The sequence below is a fragment of the Sciurus carolinensis genome, chromosome X (genome assembly GCF_902686445.1).
Source record: "Sciurus carolinensis chromosome X, mSciCar1.2, whole genome shotgun sequence".
In the NCBI taxonomy this organism is placed as follows: domain Eukaryota; kingdom Metazoa; phylum Chordata; class Mammalia; order Rodentia; family Sciuridae; genus Sciurus; species Sciurus carolinensis.
This window is the reverse complement of record NC_062232.1, coordinates 16,419,772-16,438,217: the sequence shown is the minus strand read 5'-3', so window position 1 is coordinate 16,438,217 and position 18,446 is coordinate 16,419,772. Positions and strand designations below refer to the sequence as shown.

The window sequence follows — 18,446 nt, the reverse complement described above, 5'->3', positions numbered from 1 at the left end:
AAATTTGTTGAGAAGTCAACACTAAAATTAGTGAATCAGTTTTCAGTAGAATGTTTAGTCTGGGCGTTAGTTAGATATATACCAAGAATAAAGCACTTGGACTAAGGTTGTGGTGCAGTGGTAGAGTGCTTGAGGCACTGATCCTCAGCACTACATAAAAATAAATAAATAAATAAAATAAAGGTATTGTGCCCATCTATGACTTAAAAATATTTTTTTTTGAAAAAAGAATAAAGCACTTAAGGCAAAAATGTTTTAGTTTTTTCCTCCCCTCCACCAAGAAGATTAGAAAAAGGGCTGTATCTTGAAACCATTAGAAGCAATCGGAGCTCTAGACTGACCTTGTGGTTAATATTTACCGTTTATCTGCTGAGACCTAGACAGAATCAACCATCACCCTGTCCTTTGAAGGATACATGATTGTGAGCAAGAGAGGGAGGGGAAAAGAGAGAAGGGGGTTTGGAGCAGTAAAGAAGGGAGAAGGTGTTATGGAGAAACACAGATGGTTTGTGGTAACAGGTGGGGAAATGTTTGTGGGTTATTGGTAGGTGGATAGTGAATCTCTGATTATCTTGCTTGTTCTCAGTGAAGAAGAAAGGTCAGCAACAGTGGGATTAGGGAGGTAGCATCAGAGATTTGGGGGTGGAGGAGAATCTGGAAAAGAGGAGAAGGGAAAAGTATCAAAAAAAAAAGGTTCAAATTTCTCTGTTTGTAACTGAATTTAGCTACATAGGTGCTGGTCCAGAGGCAGAGAGGCAAGTTGCCAAGTTTGTGATTCTGCCACACCATTATAATGAAACAAAAAACGGGTAGGGCAAAGGAATCAAGAGTGTTTGCCAGGGAATGAGATGAATCACAGAATTAAAGTTGTTTTGTTCTTGAGTTCAAGTAAATTCTAATTTAATAATTTTCATTTAAAAATAGTATGTATAATATCCAGTTTTCATAAAAAGTATCCATTTTAACATTCTTTTATATGTGAAATGTCTTAATGATCTGTAAGTTCTATTGATAGTTCCAAGGGGAGGAATGGTAGGATTTCGAGTACATTTTAATTACCTCTGATACTTCTTAAATACTTTTTGTTAAATAATAAGATGCATCATTACTACAACAAGCAATATTAAAAAAAAAAAAAAAAAGGCAAAATTGGGTTGGGTGCAGTGGTGCACACCCATAATCCCGGTAGCTTGGGAGGCCAAGGCAGGAAGATCACAAGTTCAAAGCCAGCCTCAGCAATTTAGTGAGGCCCTAAGCAACTTAGTGAGACGCTGTCTCAAAATTAAAAAAAGATCCGGGGATGTGGCTCAGTGGTTAAGTGCCCCTGGATCCAATCTCTGGCAAAACAAACAAACAAACAAACAATCAAACAAAAAACAAGATTGAAGAAGCATAAAGGAATGGAAATAATATCTTGTTTAAGTTGAGGACACATGGTCTGTTTCTTTGGGGGAGACAGTACTGAAGGGATAGGCAATATGGTCAGAGGTGGATTGCTACAATAAGTAATGTGTCTTTTATTTGGTAGGAAATGGGTCCCCCTTCTCTGTTAAAGATTAAGGTGACTGAATCTTTGCTTTAGGAAAGCTGACTGGGGGCACTGCCCAGGGGTGTTTGGTAGGAAACGTAGGGAACCGAGATCAACTAAGAAACAGTTCATTTGTTCTTGGAGAAGGTAAATAAACTTTTTACAACTTGATCTTGAGAGATGAGGCAATTTTGAGTAACTGGAGAGACAGACAACCAAGAACTTTAATGGAAAGACTGAGAACAGTAAAACTGCCTCTTTATGTTAATTTAGACAAAATGCAATTCCAGTGCAAATCAAATACACATTCTCCCCCCTCTCTACATGTACTATAACATTGTGTGTGTGCGTGTGTGTGTGTGTGTGTGTGTGTGTGTGTGTGTGTATTCTTGGCAAAATCATAATGAAATTATACATACATAAAAATCTTGGCAAAATTATAATGAAATTCATCTAGAAGCTTAGAGAGGTGACAATTACAAAACAATATTTCTTGCTTCATAAGGTTGTTAAGAGTAAAAGGTATACTTCTTTAAGACCTTAGCATCATTCTGGGCCTGGAATATATAGTGAGTAAATGTTTATTATCCTCTATCACAACCACCATTTCTTATTCTATTAAGTTTTCCATGGTGCTTTTCATGTAGGAATCAGCTCAGCCTGCCAATTATTTTTTAAAAATTAGATCAACATTTCCTTAATAATTTATTTGAAGGATATTTCCCCTGCTCTCCACAGCCCCCCCCCCATTGTTTTCTTTACCAGAAACTGTTGGGTTTGCTGAAATTTTAATGAACTATATTTTTAGACACCATAGTATATATTAGCATTGCAAATAATCATCCCCTAATTTTCAGTCTTCAGGGTGTTTTATTGAAGCTTCCTTGAAGCATTAGTAGTAGGAACCTATATTTTGCTATTACTAATGACATCATTGGTAAGTCAAAAGTTTTACTTCAGTTTTTAGGTTTGAAATACTGGATGAGATATAAAGATTATTATTGTATAAGACTTGAGGAGACTGATGCCAGTTTTACTTTTTAAAAGAATAAAGATGAGAAATTTACCGATTATAATGATGGAATTTCTGGTTGATGGGGTTATTGGTTATTTAGTTTTTCAGTACTAGATTTTATTTATTTTTAAATTTTATTTATTTATTTTTTATGGTGCTGGGGATTGAACCCAGGGCCTTGTGCTTGCAAAGCAAGCACGCTACCAACTGAGCTATATCCCCAGCCCTCAGTACTAGATTTTAGACAATGAACATACATTTTTTTAAAAGTCAGAAGTCAAAAATGAAGATCTGGGTTCTAAAGACAGGCGTGTCCTCCTTTCCCTCATGCCTCATTAGCTCACTGACTTTGGGTAAGTACATACCATCTTAGAGCCTTTATTTCTTTATCCGGAGAAGTTGAGAATCAACTGAAATAAAAAGTATATAGAAGCGCTAAGGAAATTGCAAAATGCCATGCAAATGGTAGTTATTATTAGAAGTAGTCTTAATTTCCAGAAATTATGCTCTTCTATTTTGGAGAGGCCTTATTCTAAAGCTCTAGCCCTTCATTACTACATTAGAAGAAGGCACTTATGCAGAAATCATATGTATGATGACTCACTTTTATCGAAGCCTTCTTTGTCTGTTTTTAGAAATTCATTTTTAATGGTAGCTTTCAAATCACAGTGAAAATCTGAGTACTTAACAGGACCATCAAAGTGTGTTTTTTTTTAAAATCACTTCTCTAATATTTCATATTCAGAATAATTTCATAGGTTGAAATTAGTGGGGCAAGTTTTCAAGGTGAAAATCTGAAGGTGAATTCTACTTTTAGAAAAATAATACAATAGTTTCGCTATCAGGTAAGTTGTTATATTTGAAATGTGTTTTACTACACATTTATGAGAGCAAACAGAAGGGTTATTTACTCCAAATTATAGGTAAATATAAGACATTTTGTAAGTTTTAAAATGATTAGATTTTCCAGTCATCAAAGGTGTTAATGCTGGTACCGACAAATCCTGTATGCAAAAGTGGCAAGCCTGGCCTTGGTCTTTATAAACACAAGGACATTTGATTTTCCAGTACCTGTTAGAATCAGTTTTGATAAACCTTGCCAAAGTTTAGGCCAGTTTCATCAATGTCAAACTGTTCAGAGATGAATTAGCTGAAGATATTACTGATTTATTTTGAATTCTTCTACCTAGTTTGGTGAGAGCTTCCTCTTAATGCTATATTCTGTTTGAAATTCCAAAATAACCTTGGCTTAGTTAGCTGGGTATGTCTAAAATGTTTAGCTTTGAAAAATGGTAAGTAAACATTGGACCAGAAATAAGGATATAATGCCCACTCCCTTTGCCTCCCAAACCATTTTACAAAGGAAATTACAATACTTTAATTTAGGTAGTTACATTCAGAATTCAGAGAACATTTATTTGTTTTTGTTTGTTTGTTTGTTTATTTATTTATTTTGATGGCGGAGAGTTTAACCAGGTAGTCTCTTTGAACCTTTTCATTCAGGTTCAGTGGATCACTTTCCTGAATCAGCTCATTTTCTCTAGCTTCTCAGCCTCTTAACCTAGGCTGCTGTTCTCACTGTTTACCTAAGTCCTCTGCTCCCATTGCCATCTGTGATTGAAACCACCAGCCATGGACTTCTCCAACTTAGCACAGTACAATCTTCCCCCACCGCTGAATACAGTTGAGCTACATTCTTATCCACATATATGTCCTCAGGTTTCAGAAGGATAGGGTGTTTCTCCTATTTTAGAAAAATGTGTTGGTTTTTGCTGCTAGTTTCATATATCCCTTTTCTTTGAGATGTGGATTCAGAAATTTCTGTGTCCTTTGGCTTCAACCTCTCACTTTCTCTTCTGTTTCTTTCCCAGATTGAACAGACTTGAGTATTTTTTATCAGTTGAGCGGGAGAGTTCTTTACCCTCCATGTGTTCTAGTTGTTGCCCCTTTGCTTTCCTTTTATAAATAAGGCTTGAAGAAATTCATACCTTCCATTTACTCTGTTTTTTTTTTTTTTTTTTTTTTTTTTTTTTTTTTTCTTCTTCCTGGCACTGGAGTTTGAACCCAGGGGTGCTTTAACCACTGAGTTATGCTCCCAGCCCTTTTTATTTTTTTAGTTTGAAATGTCTCGGTAAGTTGCTAAGTGGCTCCCTAAATTGTTGAGACTGGCCTCAAACTTGTGATCCTTCTGCCTCAGCCTCCTGAGTCACTAGAATTAATAGGCATGCACCACTGTGCTAGGCTTTCCCTTGACTGTCTTCAACGCATTGCACTGACCCCACATGACCTTCACTGCTTTCATCAAGAACATCAGTGATATTGGGTTACCACAGCTAGTGCAGGCATCCTCCTGGGCTTGTGTGCCTACTGTATTACTGCCCTGGGCCTCGTTAGGTTTCCTGTCACTTTTAATTCCCTGGCTTTCTTCATTCCCTTCTATTGTCCTTTCCTGCTTTTTCTTTTCAGGTTCCTTTGGGAGCCCTTTTTGTCCCTTTCTGAACTATGGCATTCCTCAGGTCTCTGTCCTCAGCCCCCTCCTCCTCCACACTGCAAATTCTCACTGTATGATCACAAGACTTAGTTAACATAGCTGATGGTTCCCAATCTGTGTGTCAGTATTCAGCTCTCAGACTTAAATATTCAGCTGCTGACTTTACATCTCAGTCATTCATGGAACCATTGATTCATCAATATTCTGAGTATCACTATCACCACACTCTTAAAAGACTTAAATACAGGTTTTGTGTTATCAATTGGGAGAGATGGCAGGGGTGATGCAAATAGTGATAATGCAGGGAATCATACTCTGAGAAAAGCAAGCAAGGGGTGTTCGTAGCACAGAGTGGTAGGGAGAAGCACTGGCTCTGAGAGCTTTTGGGGATGTTATCCTTGGGATATTAAAGTAATCAACTATTCAGGAAGAGAAATCCCTTTCCTTGTTTCTCTTACATTTCTTACCTCAGTCATTCATTCCCCTAAATAAAAAACCCCAATTATACTCCTTGGCTCCTGTGTCATATTAAGTTTTCAGAAGTGCACCAAGTCCTGCTCATTTTAATCCTAAGATAGGCCTCAAGTCTAACGCTCTTTCCAATATGCACTACCTCTGTCCTGATTCAAGTCCACATCATCTGTTACCTGTTGTCTATGTTATTGTAGTAGACTCACCAGTGGTTTCCCTGCTTCATGTCTTGATCCCTTTGTATCCACCTTTTCAAGGCCAGCAGGGTGGTGTAGCAAAATGGGCATCTGACCTTGTCATTCCTACTTAAAAGTTTCTCATCGTCACAGCAGGTATTCTCAAATCTTTGGTCAGACTCCTAAGGGTAGGATACCTCTAAATCAGTCTACATATATCATCATCCCTACACATTCTAATTTTGTAGAACTGTGGGATGGGAGCCTATGTTATAAGTTCCCCAAGAGATTCGGATGCCTGATTAGATTGAGAAATCTCCAGCCTACCAGGATCAGGTTTGAGCTTCTCTGCCAGTTATGTGAGGTCCTCCATGACTTGGCATAGGTTTAGAAGTCTCCCATGTTTCCTCCCACGCTTTGTGATGAGCTTTATTCTCCATCCTAGCAATGCTGAAAGATGTGTTCCATTAGCATCATGCCATTTCTTGTGTCTCTACCTTTGTCTCTTTGCCTTTACCTGAAATAAGTGTGCTTCTCTTTTTCTTAGCCTGAGTGATGCATCCTTTCTTTGTTTCCATGGGAGCCATCAATGTACAGTGCAACATTTGCCAATCTTTTGACACTAATCCTCTTTCATGTTCTGTATCAGTTTGTTATTAAAGATTTCATGACAGTTCAACTTCAGTATCATCTTGTAATATGTGTAAACACAAATGTATGTAAACAAGGTTTTGCTTTTTCTTTGTGACCTTTGTTCCCTCACCACCCCCACCCCCCACCCCCCGTGCCAGGGATGAAACCCAGGGCATTGTACATGCTAGGCAAGTGCTCTACCACTGAGTTACACCCCCCCAGCCAGGTGACCTTCATTTTTTAATTATGTAAGGAATTATGTAAGGAAAAGTATGATTTATCAAGTGTATTTTAAATTGGCATGTTTGGTTTTGAAATCGAATATATATTAAAATGTAGTTTGCTATTTAATAATGTTACAGTGTCAAAAGTAGACCAGAACAACTGTTTTCAGCCCAAAGATTCTTGGCACTTTGCATTTGAAGCAAGCTGATTAAATTTTATAATATATGTTTGTGAATGACAAGAAAGGTTTGGGGATGTGGTTGGCTGGCAGCTCTCTGCAATAATTTATCTGGGTTATGGATGGTCTTGATTCTCAGTAAGTCAGAAACTAAGTTGATAAATTGTCAGTACATGTTTGCTTTTTAATGTTGCCTTTGGAAATACTGCATTCATCTTGATTTTCTATATAAAAATTCATAAATGTAATTTTTGGACCTGATAGCATGATAGGACTTTGCAGAAGAATCATTTCAAAGATCTCAAAATCCGGGTTCTGTCTTGGTTTAATGGGTATAACTTACATAAGAGATGACTATGAATTTAAAATGTTACAGTGGTCAAGCCACTACCACCTAACATTTGTTCTGGTACTGGCTCTGCCTGCCTGAGTCATGGGCACATCACATTCATCTGATTTCAACTAAAAGAAAGCATCCTTTTTTTTTTTTTTTTTTTTAATTTGTTCTAATTATTAATACATGGCAGTAGACTGCATTATACATCATACATAAATGGAATATAACTTCTCATTTGTCTGGTTGTACATGGTGTAGAGTCACACAGGTCATGTAATCATATATGCACCTAGGGTAATAATGTCTGATTCACTCTATCATTCCTAGCCCCACTCACTCCCCTCTGTTTAGTCCAAAATACCACTATTCTCTCCCCTACCCCCATTGTGAATTAGCATCCGCATATCAGAGAATACATTCAACCTTTGGTTCTTTGTGATTGGCTTATTTCACATTACATAATATCCTCCAGTTCCATCCATTTACTGGCAAATGCCATAATTTCATTCTTTAAGGCTAATATTCCATTGTGCATATGTACCGTAGTTAAATGAAGTCATCTTTAGATAGTTATACTATTTATTAATTTTTCAAAAATCCATGGTCCTTGCCAGTTTCCATCTCCTCCAAACCCCAGAAGTTCTTAGCCTGAGTGATACATCCTTTCTTTGTTTCTATGGCAGCCATCAATTCTTAGGACTCATGTGGCTTGAGATTTGAATTTTGTGTGACTTTAACTCAAGTTCTTTATACTTAAGTTTGCTGTATTGTAAAATGTCAATAGTACTGGTCCAACTCCCTCACAGAGTTGTTGTATTAAATAGTACTTAAATTTAATCACTTAATAAATGGTAGCTGCATTGCTGTATTTAAAAATAATTATCTATTTGTCTGTTTTCCCACTAGACTATAAACCTCTGGAGTCTATCACTTTTTTATATTTGTATCTCCAATACCTTCCATAAAATCTAATATACCATTGTGATTTACTGTTTGCTGAATTGAAGAAAACATAAATGTCCAACCAAAAGGAAATAGATCTGTCTAGCAGTGGAAAACCAGAAAGGCAACAAAAAGGGAAAAGGGGAAATGGAAAGACTTGTTGAGGGTATTGAAGACAAGCTAAACAAACCATTTCTGGGCCTTGGTCCTGCTCTCTTCTGTTTGGTCTTTAGCTGGACCTAGAGCAGAGAGAACGTTCCTGCAGTGTTTCTTTAATAGAATAACATCGTTGGATTCAGTTTTTGCAAAAAAATTGCCCTACGTGCTAAGTTTTATTAACGTTAGCCACACTTTATCTTGTGCTAGAAATGCTCAGAAGTGATGTGTAGTGTAAGGTTACATTGTATGGGGATTATATTTTGGGTATTTTTCAAATCTAGAGTCTGGTTTATTTTTTTGTTTTTATTTTTGTATTAGGATTGGAACTCATGGGCACTCTATCACTGAGCTACATCCCCAGCAGTCTTTTTTAAGACATTGTTTTTTTCCTGTTTTATTTTCTAATTCTTATGCATAATAGCACACTTATTTCCTTGGCTACTTTTATGAAGCCTTAAAAAATGTAATGTTGGTTGTATATCCTGGCTCTCTGCTACTAGTAATTATATGTACCTCTGTTTTTTCCTTTCAATGTAACACAGCCATTTGGGAGGACAGTGGGTATATGAGAATATACTTGAATTCTCATATTGCTGCACTTGCCATCAGGAACCTGGACTCATTACTGTAATAAATTTGTGTGTATGATGTGTATATAAAACTATGCACAGTTTCAAGATTAAGCAGAATTTCCATTGACCATCTCATTACAGTGCACCTGTCTGGCATTCATATTTAATTATTTTTAAGTGTCTTATTCTGATGGAAATAGATCAGATCAAATGATATTCAAGAATAGTAACCATGAAGTAGTGCTTATAAAATATTTATATGAAGACTGTTTTTTTGATTTTACTACTAGGGCATTCTTTGAAACTCCTTATCTTAAGTATTAAAAAAATATTTGTTAACTGGGCGTGGAGATATGCCTAAAACCTGGGTGACTCAGGAGGCTAAGGCAGGAGGATCTTGGGTTCAAGGCAGCCTTGGCAACTTGGTGATACCTTGCATCAAAATGAAAAGGGATGTAACTCATGGGTAGTACCTCTCAGTTCAATTCACAGTATGTATTGTATTAATAAATAAATAACTTAAATGTAGGAATACTTTTACCTATGGCTTAGCACAGGCTAGTTATATTGCTTTGTTACAGTTTTCTAGGGTATCAGGGTAGTTTTCTCTATGTAGCAGTCTTTGCTTTAACATCTGATCCTATTTTAAAACGTCTTTATAAAGAAATGTATTTATTGAACTTCTACTTGTCTAGGTAAAAACATCAACATTTTATGTGAATCAAGTTAGAGTTTATATTTGTGAAAGGATTCTCTCTTTATTTTGTACTGGAGATTGAACTTAGGAACACTACCATGGAGTTGGATCTGCAGCCTTTTTATGTTTTAATTTGAGACAGTCTTGCTAAACTGCCAAGGGCCTTGCCTCTGTCTCCCGAGTTGCTGGGATTACAGGCATGTACCACCATGCTCAGCTGTGAAAAGGACTTTGGAAAACAGTGATGTTTTATTTATGTATCTTAATTGTGATGTATTTCCTGCCTATTTAGTGGATGATGCTGGAAAAATAGAACATGACGGTTCATCTGGAATGACTATGGATGCAGAGTCGGAAATCGATCCTTGTAAAGTGGATGGCACTTGTCCTGAAGTCATCAAGGTGTACATTTTTAAAGCTGACCCTGGAGAGGATGACTTAGGTAAGAGGAAACCTTAGCACATTATACATCCTGATCAAATAACTCAATCTGATTACTTTTGGATTAGAGCGACAGCATTTGAAATATTTTCTGAAGATAACTTTTTTTCATGCAGTACAGGGAATTGAACCCAGGGGTGCTCTACCACTGAGCTACATCCCCAACCCCTTTTATTTTTTATTTTGAGACAGGGTCTTTCTTGCTGAGTTGTCTAGGCTGGCCTTGAACTTGAGATCCTTCCACCTCAGCCTCGGAGTAGCTGGGATTACAGGCATGTGCCACCATGCCCAGCTGGAGATAACTTTTAAGCAAGAATTCTAATGTAGTGACAGAAAAGCATATATAAAAGTAATTTTTCAAAAGTATGTTAAAAGGGAGAAGAAGTGGAAATGAAGTTTTCAAATAAATTCTTGGAGTTGTCTTCTCCGATAGGTGGAACCGTAGACATTGTGGAGAGTGAGCCTGAGAATGATCATGGAGTTGAACTGCTTGATCAGAACAGCAGTATTCGTGTTCCCAGGGAAAAGATGGTTTATATGACTGTCAATGACTCTCAGCAAGAAGATGAAGATTTAAGTAAGTAGGTGGCCTTTTTGTGGGAGAAAATTTTATGTTTTTATAGCTTCCTCTTTCCCTCTTTGTTAAAAATGGCCAATATTTGAAGAGAACAAGTAGCATCATTTTAGTACTTATTATACTGCCATATTCTGAGAGAAGCATCAATGACTATGTATGTTTAAAATGTTGCTTTAAAACCAAATTATGATGAAAGCCAAGAAATGAATGATTCCTTCAATAGATGTTTATTGAGTGCTTATTACATGAAAGCTATGTTGTTTGGTATGTAATACTTGCACCTTCTTTCTATTTATTAACTGAATTCAGGTATAAGTATCTTTCCTTTGATCTCTGTAAACCTGGTCAGAAAGTTTTTATATTTTCTATATAGATGTTGCTGAAATTGCTGATGAAGTTTATATGGAAGTGATTGTAGGAGAGGAGGATGCTGCAGCAGCAGCAGCTGCTGCTGCTGTGCATGAACAGCAAATGGATGACAATGAAATCAAAACCTTCATGCCAATTGCATGGGCAGCAGCTTACGGTAAGTCACACAGGAACCCTGAGGATTGGCTGAGTTGGTTCTTGAACTGCAATTCGTGGTTGGAAAACAGTTTCTGTGGTTTTAGGTTTCAGAAATCTGAACTACCAGTTCCCTATCAAGATTATTTGACTTAAGCAAGAGTAGAGGAAGATTATAAAGTCTATTTTTTGTCTTTATTTTTAACAGGAATTTCCTTCATGTGTATATTATGTAGAAGGAAGTATTGCAAGAAGTACACAGGCTTTCAAGCTGAAACTTTCATCTTGATTATATCTGGCCCATGACTTTATAATTTGGGGAGACACAAAGGGAGTCCATGGGGAAAATGCTGACATGTGTTTTTAGCTTTGGAAGTTAGACATTTCCTACAGTCTCACTATAATAAATGTGCTCATAAAACCCATTACCTAGAATGGGGCATTTCTGTCATTCATGAGTATCATGGCTTACGTTTCATTGTCATAGTTAATAAAGAATTCCTAATTCTTTATAATTTATAATACTGTATAATTTTGTTTTCTAATGCGCATTGTTAGGTAATAATTCTGATGGAATTGAAAACCGGAATGGCACTGCAAGTGCCCTCTTGCACATAGATGAGTCTGCTGGCCTCGGCAGACTGGCTAAGCAAAAACCAAAGAAAAGGAGAAGACCTGATTCCAGGCAGTACCAAACAGGTGAGGGCGCACGAGTTCTATGGCGCAGCGAGCTCTGTGAGCTCTCAGAGGAAACTAGAATGTATCCACAGGGGTGTCATGATGGCATTTTAGCTGCTAGACCACATGTAGTTTTTATGTATTGAATTTGAAAATATAATTTTCAGAATTCAGTGATATTCATGAATGATTTCCTTGGATAAAAAGAAACGGGAAATGGATCAAACATGGATGAAAATCTTTAAAACTTGGATGATTTTTATGTGGAAATGAAAAGCAATTCCTCAAATATGTTGCAAGCATTAACTTTTTGTAAAAAAAAAAAAATTAGTATATTTAAAGAACCTAATTATGTCAGCATAAAGCAGGCATAATTTACAGAGCAGCAGTCTAAGTCCTTCAAAGCATGTGACATTCCTGTCTATCCTTGTATAATGACTTGCATACTAAAAATTTTATAGATATATTTAGGTTTTAATGTAAATTAGCATAAATTTTTTTTTTTAATAACCAAAGTAGGAATTTTGATTACAAAACTTTACTTTCTATGAATAATTTCCCCCAGATTTCTGAATTGATAAGGTTTTAACCACTGGTTAATAGAAGTTACATATTTATTCATTAATTTTGTTAAACTGAAGGGAGTGAGGTTGGTACAGTTCTACTTAGTGAAGTTTCCAGACCAGGTTCTCATTATATCTCTTATGTTGAAAAATGATAAAAGGGATAGCATAACAAGAGTGAGCCCGTGGCCAATAGTATTCAGAGCACATACTAAATTTTTGAAGAAGCCAAAACAGAACTTGATTCGATCCCTTATGATCTTTTCTTTTCCTTTTTTAGCAATAATTATTGGCCCTGATGGACATCCCTTGACTGTCTACCCTTGCATGATTTGTGGGAAGAAGTTTAAGTCACGAGGTTTCTTGAAAAGGCACATGAAAAACCATCCTGAACACCTTGCCAAGAAGAAGTACCGCTGTACTGACTGTGATTACACTACCAACAAGAAGATAAGTTTACACAATCACCTGGAGAGCCACAAGCTGACCAGCAAGGCAGAGAAGGCCATCGAATGCGATGAGTGTGGCAAGCATTTCTCTCACGCTGGGGCTTTGTTTACTCACAAAATGGTGCATAAGGAAAAAGGAGCCAACAAAATGCACAAGTGTAAATTCTGTGAATATGAGACAGCTGAACAAGGGTTATTGAATCGCCACCTTTTGGCAGTCCACAGCAAGAACTTTCCTCATATTTGTGTAGAGTGCGGTAAAGGTTTTCGGCACCCATCGGAGCTCAAAAAGCACATGCGAATCCATACTGGTGAGAAGCCGTACCAATGCCAGTACTGCGAATATAGGTCTGCAGACTCTTCTAACTTGAAAACGCATGTAAAAACTAAGCATAGTAAAGAGATGCCGTTCAAATGTGACATTTGTCTTCTGACTTTCTCAGATACCAAAGAGGTGCAGCAACATGCTCTTATCCACCAAGAAAGCAAAACACACCAGTGTTTGCATTGCGACCACAAGAGTTCGAACTCCAGTGATTTGAAGCGACACATAATTTCAGTTCACACAAAGGACTACCCCCACAAGTGTGACATGTGTGATAAAGGCTTTCACAGGCCTTCGGAACTCAAGAAACATGTGGCTGCCCACAAGGGTAAAAAAATGCACCAGTGTAGACATTGTGACTTTAAGATTGCAGATCCGTTTGTTCTAAGTCGCCATATTCTCTCGGTTCACACAAAGGACCTTCCATTTAGGTGTAAGAGATGTAGAAAGGGATTTAGGCAACAGAATGAGCTTAAAAAGCATATGAAGACACACAGTGGCCGGAAAGTATATCAGTGTGAGTACTGTGAGTATAGCACTACAGATGCCTCAGGCTTTAAACGGCACGTTATTTCCATTCATACAAAAGACTATCCTCATCGCTGTGAGTACTGCAAGAAAGGCTTCCGAAGACCTTCAGAAAAGAACCAGCACATAATGCGACATCACAAAGAAGTTGGCCTGCCCTAACAATACTTCTACAGACATTTGTAGAGATACTGGCCTTGAAGCAGGAAATTCATTTTAAAGCCAATCAGTCTTGTTCACATACAATACTGTATATTGATTTATGCTGTGTACAAATAGAATTATTGCTTCTAGTTGACTTTTTTTTTTTTTTTTTTTTCATTTTGTTCAGTAGCGTGTTCTGAATTCTATTCAGTTTGTTTAATAAATGGGGAAAGGTAGCAACAAGTTAGTTGCTTTTAATAAAGTAATCCCTGGTTCTATACTGAATTTTTCTATCTTAGAAGTTTTATATTTATTTAAATATTTACCTTGCCTACCTTGATGGTACTCTTCTAAGATCTTTTAACTTAAGGTAACTTTAGATTGGTAACTCTGAAAGTATTCATGTTGACTCATTTTCTTTTTCCCCATAAATTTCTCACAATAAAATTGTCAGAGACATTGAATATGAATGGGAGATTTTATAGTCACGTCTAATGATCACAGCGTGGAAGGGTTTACTTGTTCTGTTTAATATTTTCAGACCATATGACAATGAAAGTTTCCATTTGAGCTTTTGCGTCCCTGGCATTGCTGAGTTAAGAATAGTGGCTGGGTTCGTGTTTACTTTTCATTTTGTTTAGCACACAAAATATACTTCTTTTTGGCTTTCTTTGGACTATTTACATCTTTTGTTAGCATAGCAAACTTTTAGAAAACTTTATTGGAAAATTTTGCTTGCTCCTGTTGTATTTTGATTATTTTGTCAGTGCTGCTTTGTCTTGGAATGGTTGTGTGCTACAAATGAAATTTACTGAGGACTGCATTTTGGAATCTCCTAGAGGTAACTTGTGGCTCATAGGATCTTTGCAACTTTATATATGTAAATGTACCCTGAATTATATATATATATATATATACACATATATATAACATGTATCTGTGTGTATTGCTTATTTTACATATTTATACACACAACCCCAAGTAGTAGTTGTTTAAAATCTATAATGAAAAGTATTAAATTTACAATAACATGAAAGATCCAGGGATGCATGAGAGAGCATTTTGTAAGTCATGCTCTTCAGAGAGACTACTCAGGTGAAGAATTAGAAGGAAAATAAGGACACTAGTATTTTTAAAGAGTAAAGGTATTTTCTTTTAAATATCTTTGGTAATTGAAAAAAAAAATAGAGGTTAAGATGTTTTTAGATAGAATGTTTTCATACAGTTTCAGCTCCATGCCTTTATATTTTTCTGAAAAGCTAATGAATATCCAGACGTGACTCCCTCAGTTCTCTCTGAGAAGCTGGAGAGAGAGAGCTCTGTCTCACCAAATGAGGGGGACAGAGAAGAAGTGATGGCTCCATGGACCAGAGAACGGGTGCTAATTATGACTTACACTTGGCAAGTTCAGCCTGCTCTGTTAGTTCTTAGGCAGTTAAAGTTAGCAAACTTTTAAAAAACTTTTTAACACTCAAGTTGGCTTAGGTTAGAAGATAGAGGTGTGTTCCAAGTGCATAAGGAAAGTTTGAGGCCTTATTTGGAACTTCACCAAGTCTTTCAGTTTTGTTTTTCTTCGAGAGTTGGCAATTTTTAACATGTAGGTCTGAATCGGAGTCATAACATTTATAAAATGAATTTGGTTGATTAGAATTTAGTTATGTTAAGACTCTTGGAGAACAGAAAACAGTTTTTTGTTTGGGGTGGGGAGGTCCCTGGAATTGGCTGTTGGCACATGGATCTGGCACATCATGGGAGATTCAGAAATTTTCTTCCCACTTGATAGCTGCCTTGCCACCTCATTATGGTGCTCCATCCCTTTGTGCCGTTAGGTTTTTACCTTTTGTCTTTCTCTTTGCCATCAATATTTGTATTCAAGAGTTATATTTTTAGGGTTAGAAATCTAAATATTCGGTGTTTGGCAAGCCCCTGAAGTGTGAGATTGATTTAGGCTAGTTCTGAATCAAGTGCTTTAGGCTCATGTGAACTCCAGCCTAAATGCAGTCAAAGTCAAGGCATGGGTTTCTCTAGCCTGCCCCATAGGGAATGCCTGTGTCCTGTCGGCCTCCATAACATGCTTTTTAAAAAAGTAACTTACAATTCTGTCATTCATTGCCCTACTGTTCTTGAAAGCTCTGTCTGTTTTTTTGTGAGAACCTTTAAAATCTCCCTTAATTTTTATTTTCCCCAGAAATAATGTAAAACACTTAAAATAGAAATTTATTAATTTTAGAACATCCTGTAAAATTATTACAGAAAATATAAATGATTGGGTCATTTAACTATATTTTTTTAAATAAACTGAAAGATAAAGAACACAACACTTTACACACTTTATATTTCTCTTTACATAATCTGGAATCATACACAGTTCTTTTCTTTTTAAAGCACAATATTGAAGCCTTTAAAAGGTATTTAAGGGTTTGGTCAAGTGAATATAAAATGTATTTGTCTGTATAAAGAGAAAATGAAATTGTAGTCACTGTTATGTACTGACATTAGTTACAACCTAGTTTTAATTCTTAAAACAATTTGATTAGCAAAGCTAAAAAATGGATGTTTCAGTTAAATGTTTTAAAGAGGTACAGATTTTTACAAGGACATAATATAAGTTATTGTTCTGTAGAAATATCCTATTAAATATTGTATGTCCCTCCCTCTGTATACTTTGTAAAAAAAGTAAAATACATAAAAAGAAAATCATATAGGGATGTGTGACATTATTGTAATTGTGTACTTGAGAATAACGTGCAAAAATAAAAATCAGAATATTTTCCTGTTAATGAATGTTTAGTCTATTTGATACCAGTACTAAGTTAATGCTTTTTCTTAAGGAAAAAAAAAAATGTACAGTTTTTGTAAACCTAATAAACATCAAAAGCAGTGGATTATTTTCATCCCCCCATTTCTTAATTCCCTTTTATGCAGCAGTGGAATGCAAAATGCTTGATTGCTTTGAATTTTGTGACTCGGATGCAAACTGATAATATTTCAGTCCTGTGAATTTGCAAGTAATATTTCAGAGAAGTTAAGAGGTGATTGGTGAGTCCTTTGATGAGCATGTCCTTGAAATTCATTTTTTCTTTTATCTTCATAAAGGATTTGTTTTATTAGCATCTCCAATTCCCCTGATATAAATTACCCATGCGTAAAGTGGGTTTTGAGAGCACTTAAAGTTCATTTCAGTATCAATCCACAGCACATTTAATCAGTGGGGACTGCTATCCACTCCACGATAGAAGCCCTGCCCTCAAGTTACCCCTCTGTGCCCAGTTTGTAGGGTTCTAGTAGATGCTGACACAGTAGAGGATGGCCATTGTCATAGTAAAAATTAGAAGTTAGGGAAAAGTTTTCAGAAATTGAAAGAGATTTGTGACACCTTTGATTTTTGAAGGCGAGATTCTGCAGTTCAACTGTAGGAGCAAAACATTGACCTAATAGGTGAAACAGTAAACCACCAAAACTTGAGATAAATGACCAAGAGAATGTGATGACCATCACTGTCCAGAGCTATAAATGCAACAAAACCAGACCATGCTGAAAAAACTTTGTTGTAATAGAGTGCCTGACAAATGACATCTAATCCAACTATGGTCCTGACCAGTCAAGTAACATGTTGCTCTATTCTTTGGGAATCTCAGTATTAGCAATTTTTTTAATTTCCCACAAATTCTAGGATTCATGTAGGGAGAAGCATGACCATCAAAACCTTAAAAGGGGTGATATTTCAGAGCAGTGGTTTCTAAAGTATGACTTGGCAGTGCTGGCAGCATGGTGGGACTTCAATAAAGATGCAAATTCTCAGCCCTACCCAGTTCCCCTTGGACTGGGAAACTGGGTGTGGGGCCCAGTGATCTAGTAACATGTTCCCCGAGTAATTGTCGCATGCTCAAATCAAGTTTGGAAAACACTATTTTAGAGCACTTGAGGAACTTAAAGGATCGCTGGCATAACATTTTGGGTGGTAAATGAGAAAAATCACAAAGCAACCAGAAATAAATGGTGAAAGTGAAATAGGACCAGAAAGTTTCCTACCTTCAGTTTACCGTTAAGGTGTGAGACTGCCAGTAAATATATTCTTTAGTGCACAAACATGTAAATAGACTACACTTCCTAAGTATTCTAATACACTCCCACAGTTGCATTCCTCAAAGGTAAATTGAATTCAGAGGAGAATTTGACAAGTATAAGAGAAAAAAGGTGTGTGTGTGTGTGTGTGTGTTTAATTGGCCCAGGATTACTTAAGTAATTCAAATCCAAAATTCATTTTGCCACATTCTGCAGCTTTTTAGATAAGGTCAAAATTAAGTTTGCCCTATGAATTTTACTTGTTTTTATCTTTTGTTTCATGTATATATTGTTTGCCTTTTTCATAAAATAATTCTTGGATTTGTTATATATTGTTCCTGTTATTTTTGACATCTTTGCTATCGTTGTAAATAAATTACTATTTTGTTTTAAGTTACCCTAGTGGAGTGTTGGCTATAGACAGGAGACACACACACACATATGCATCCACATCCATGTTTAAATGAGACTCAGATAACAGTTAATAAATCCTTCTTACAATCTAGAAGTGGTGCAAACCCTTGATTAGCACTTCTTGCACCAAGGTAACCATTATTATTGCATATCAGGCATGGCATCTGTACCTACTCGGATTTTAAAATTGCTTCCTGACCTCCAAGATGGAAATACTTAGTCCATCAAATTTGAGGTCAAAATCAAGAATCGTTTTACTTTACTTGATTTCTTCCATTCCATCGCCTCCTATATCACTTGTCTTGCTGATATTGATGAATACCACTGCATAAAG

The 18,446-nt window shown here is 36.4% G+C and overlaps 1 protein-coding gene across 8 annotated transcripts in view; it reads left to right on the top strand.

Annotated features, from left to right (window-relative positions):
• The window catches only part of Zfx (zinc finger protein X-linked), a 49,872-nt gene extending 31,815 nt beyond the window's left edge, over positions 1-18,057 (top strand). For 7 of the 8 annotated variants that reach the window (XM_047536478.1, XM_047536475.1, XM_047536476.1 and 4 more), the window contains 5 exons: positions 9,717-9,866; positions 10,299-10,442; positions 10,816-10,968; positions 11,505-11,645; positions 12,468-18,057. In XM_047536478.1, coding sequence (XP_047392434.1) covers positions 9,717-9,866; positions 10,299-10,442; positions 10,816-10,968; positions 11,505-11,645; positions 12,468-13,651 — 1,772 coding nt within the window. In that variant the 3' untranslated portion in view covers positions 13,652-18,057. The remainder of the gene's footprint in view (positions 1-9,716; positions 9,867-10,298; positions 10,443-10,815; positions 10,969-11,504; positions 11,646-12,467) is intronic. The other variant, XM_047536483.1, reaches the window with a different exon arrangement.
• Positions 18,058-18,446: the final 389 nt, after the last annotated feature.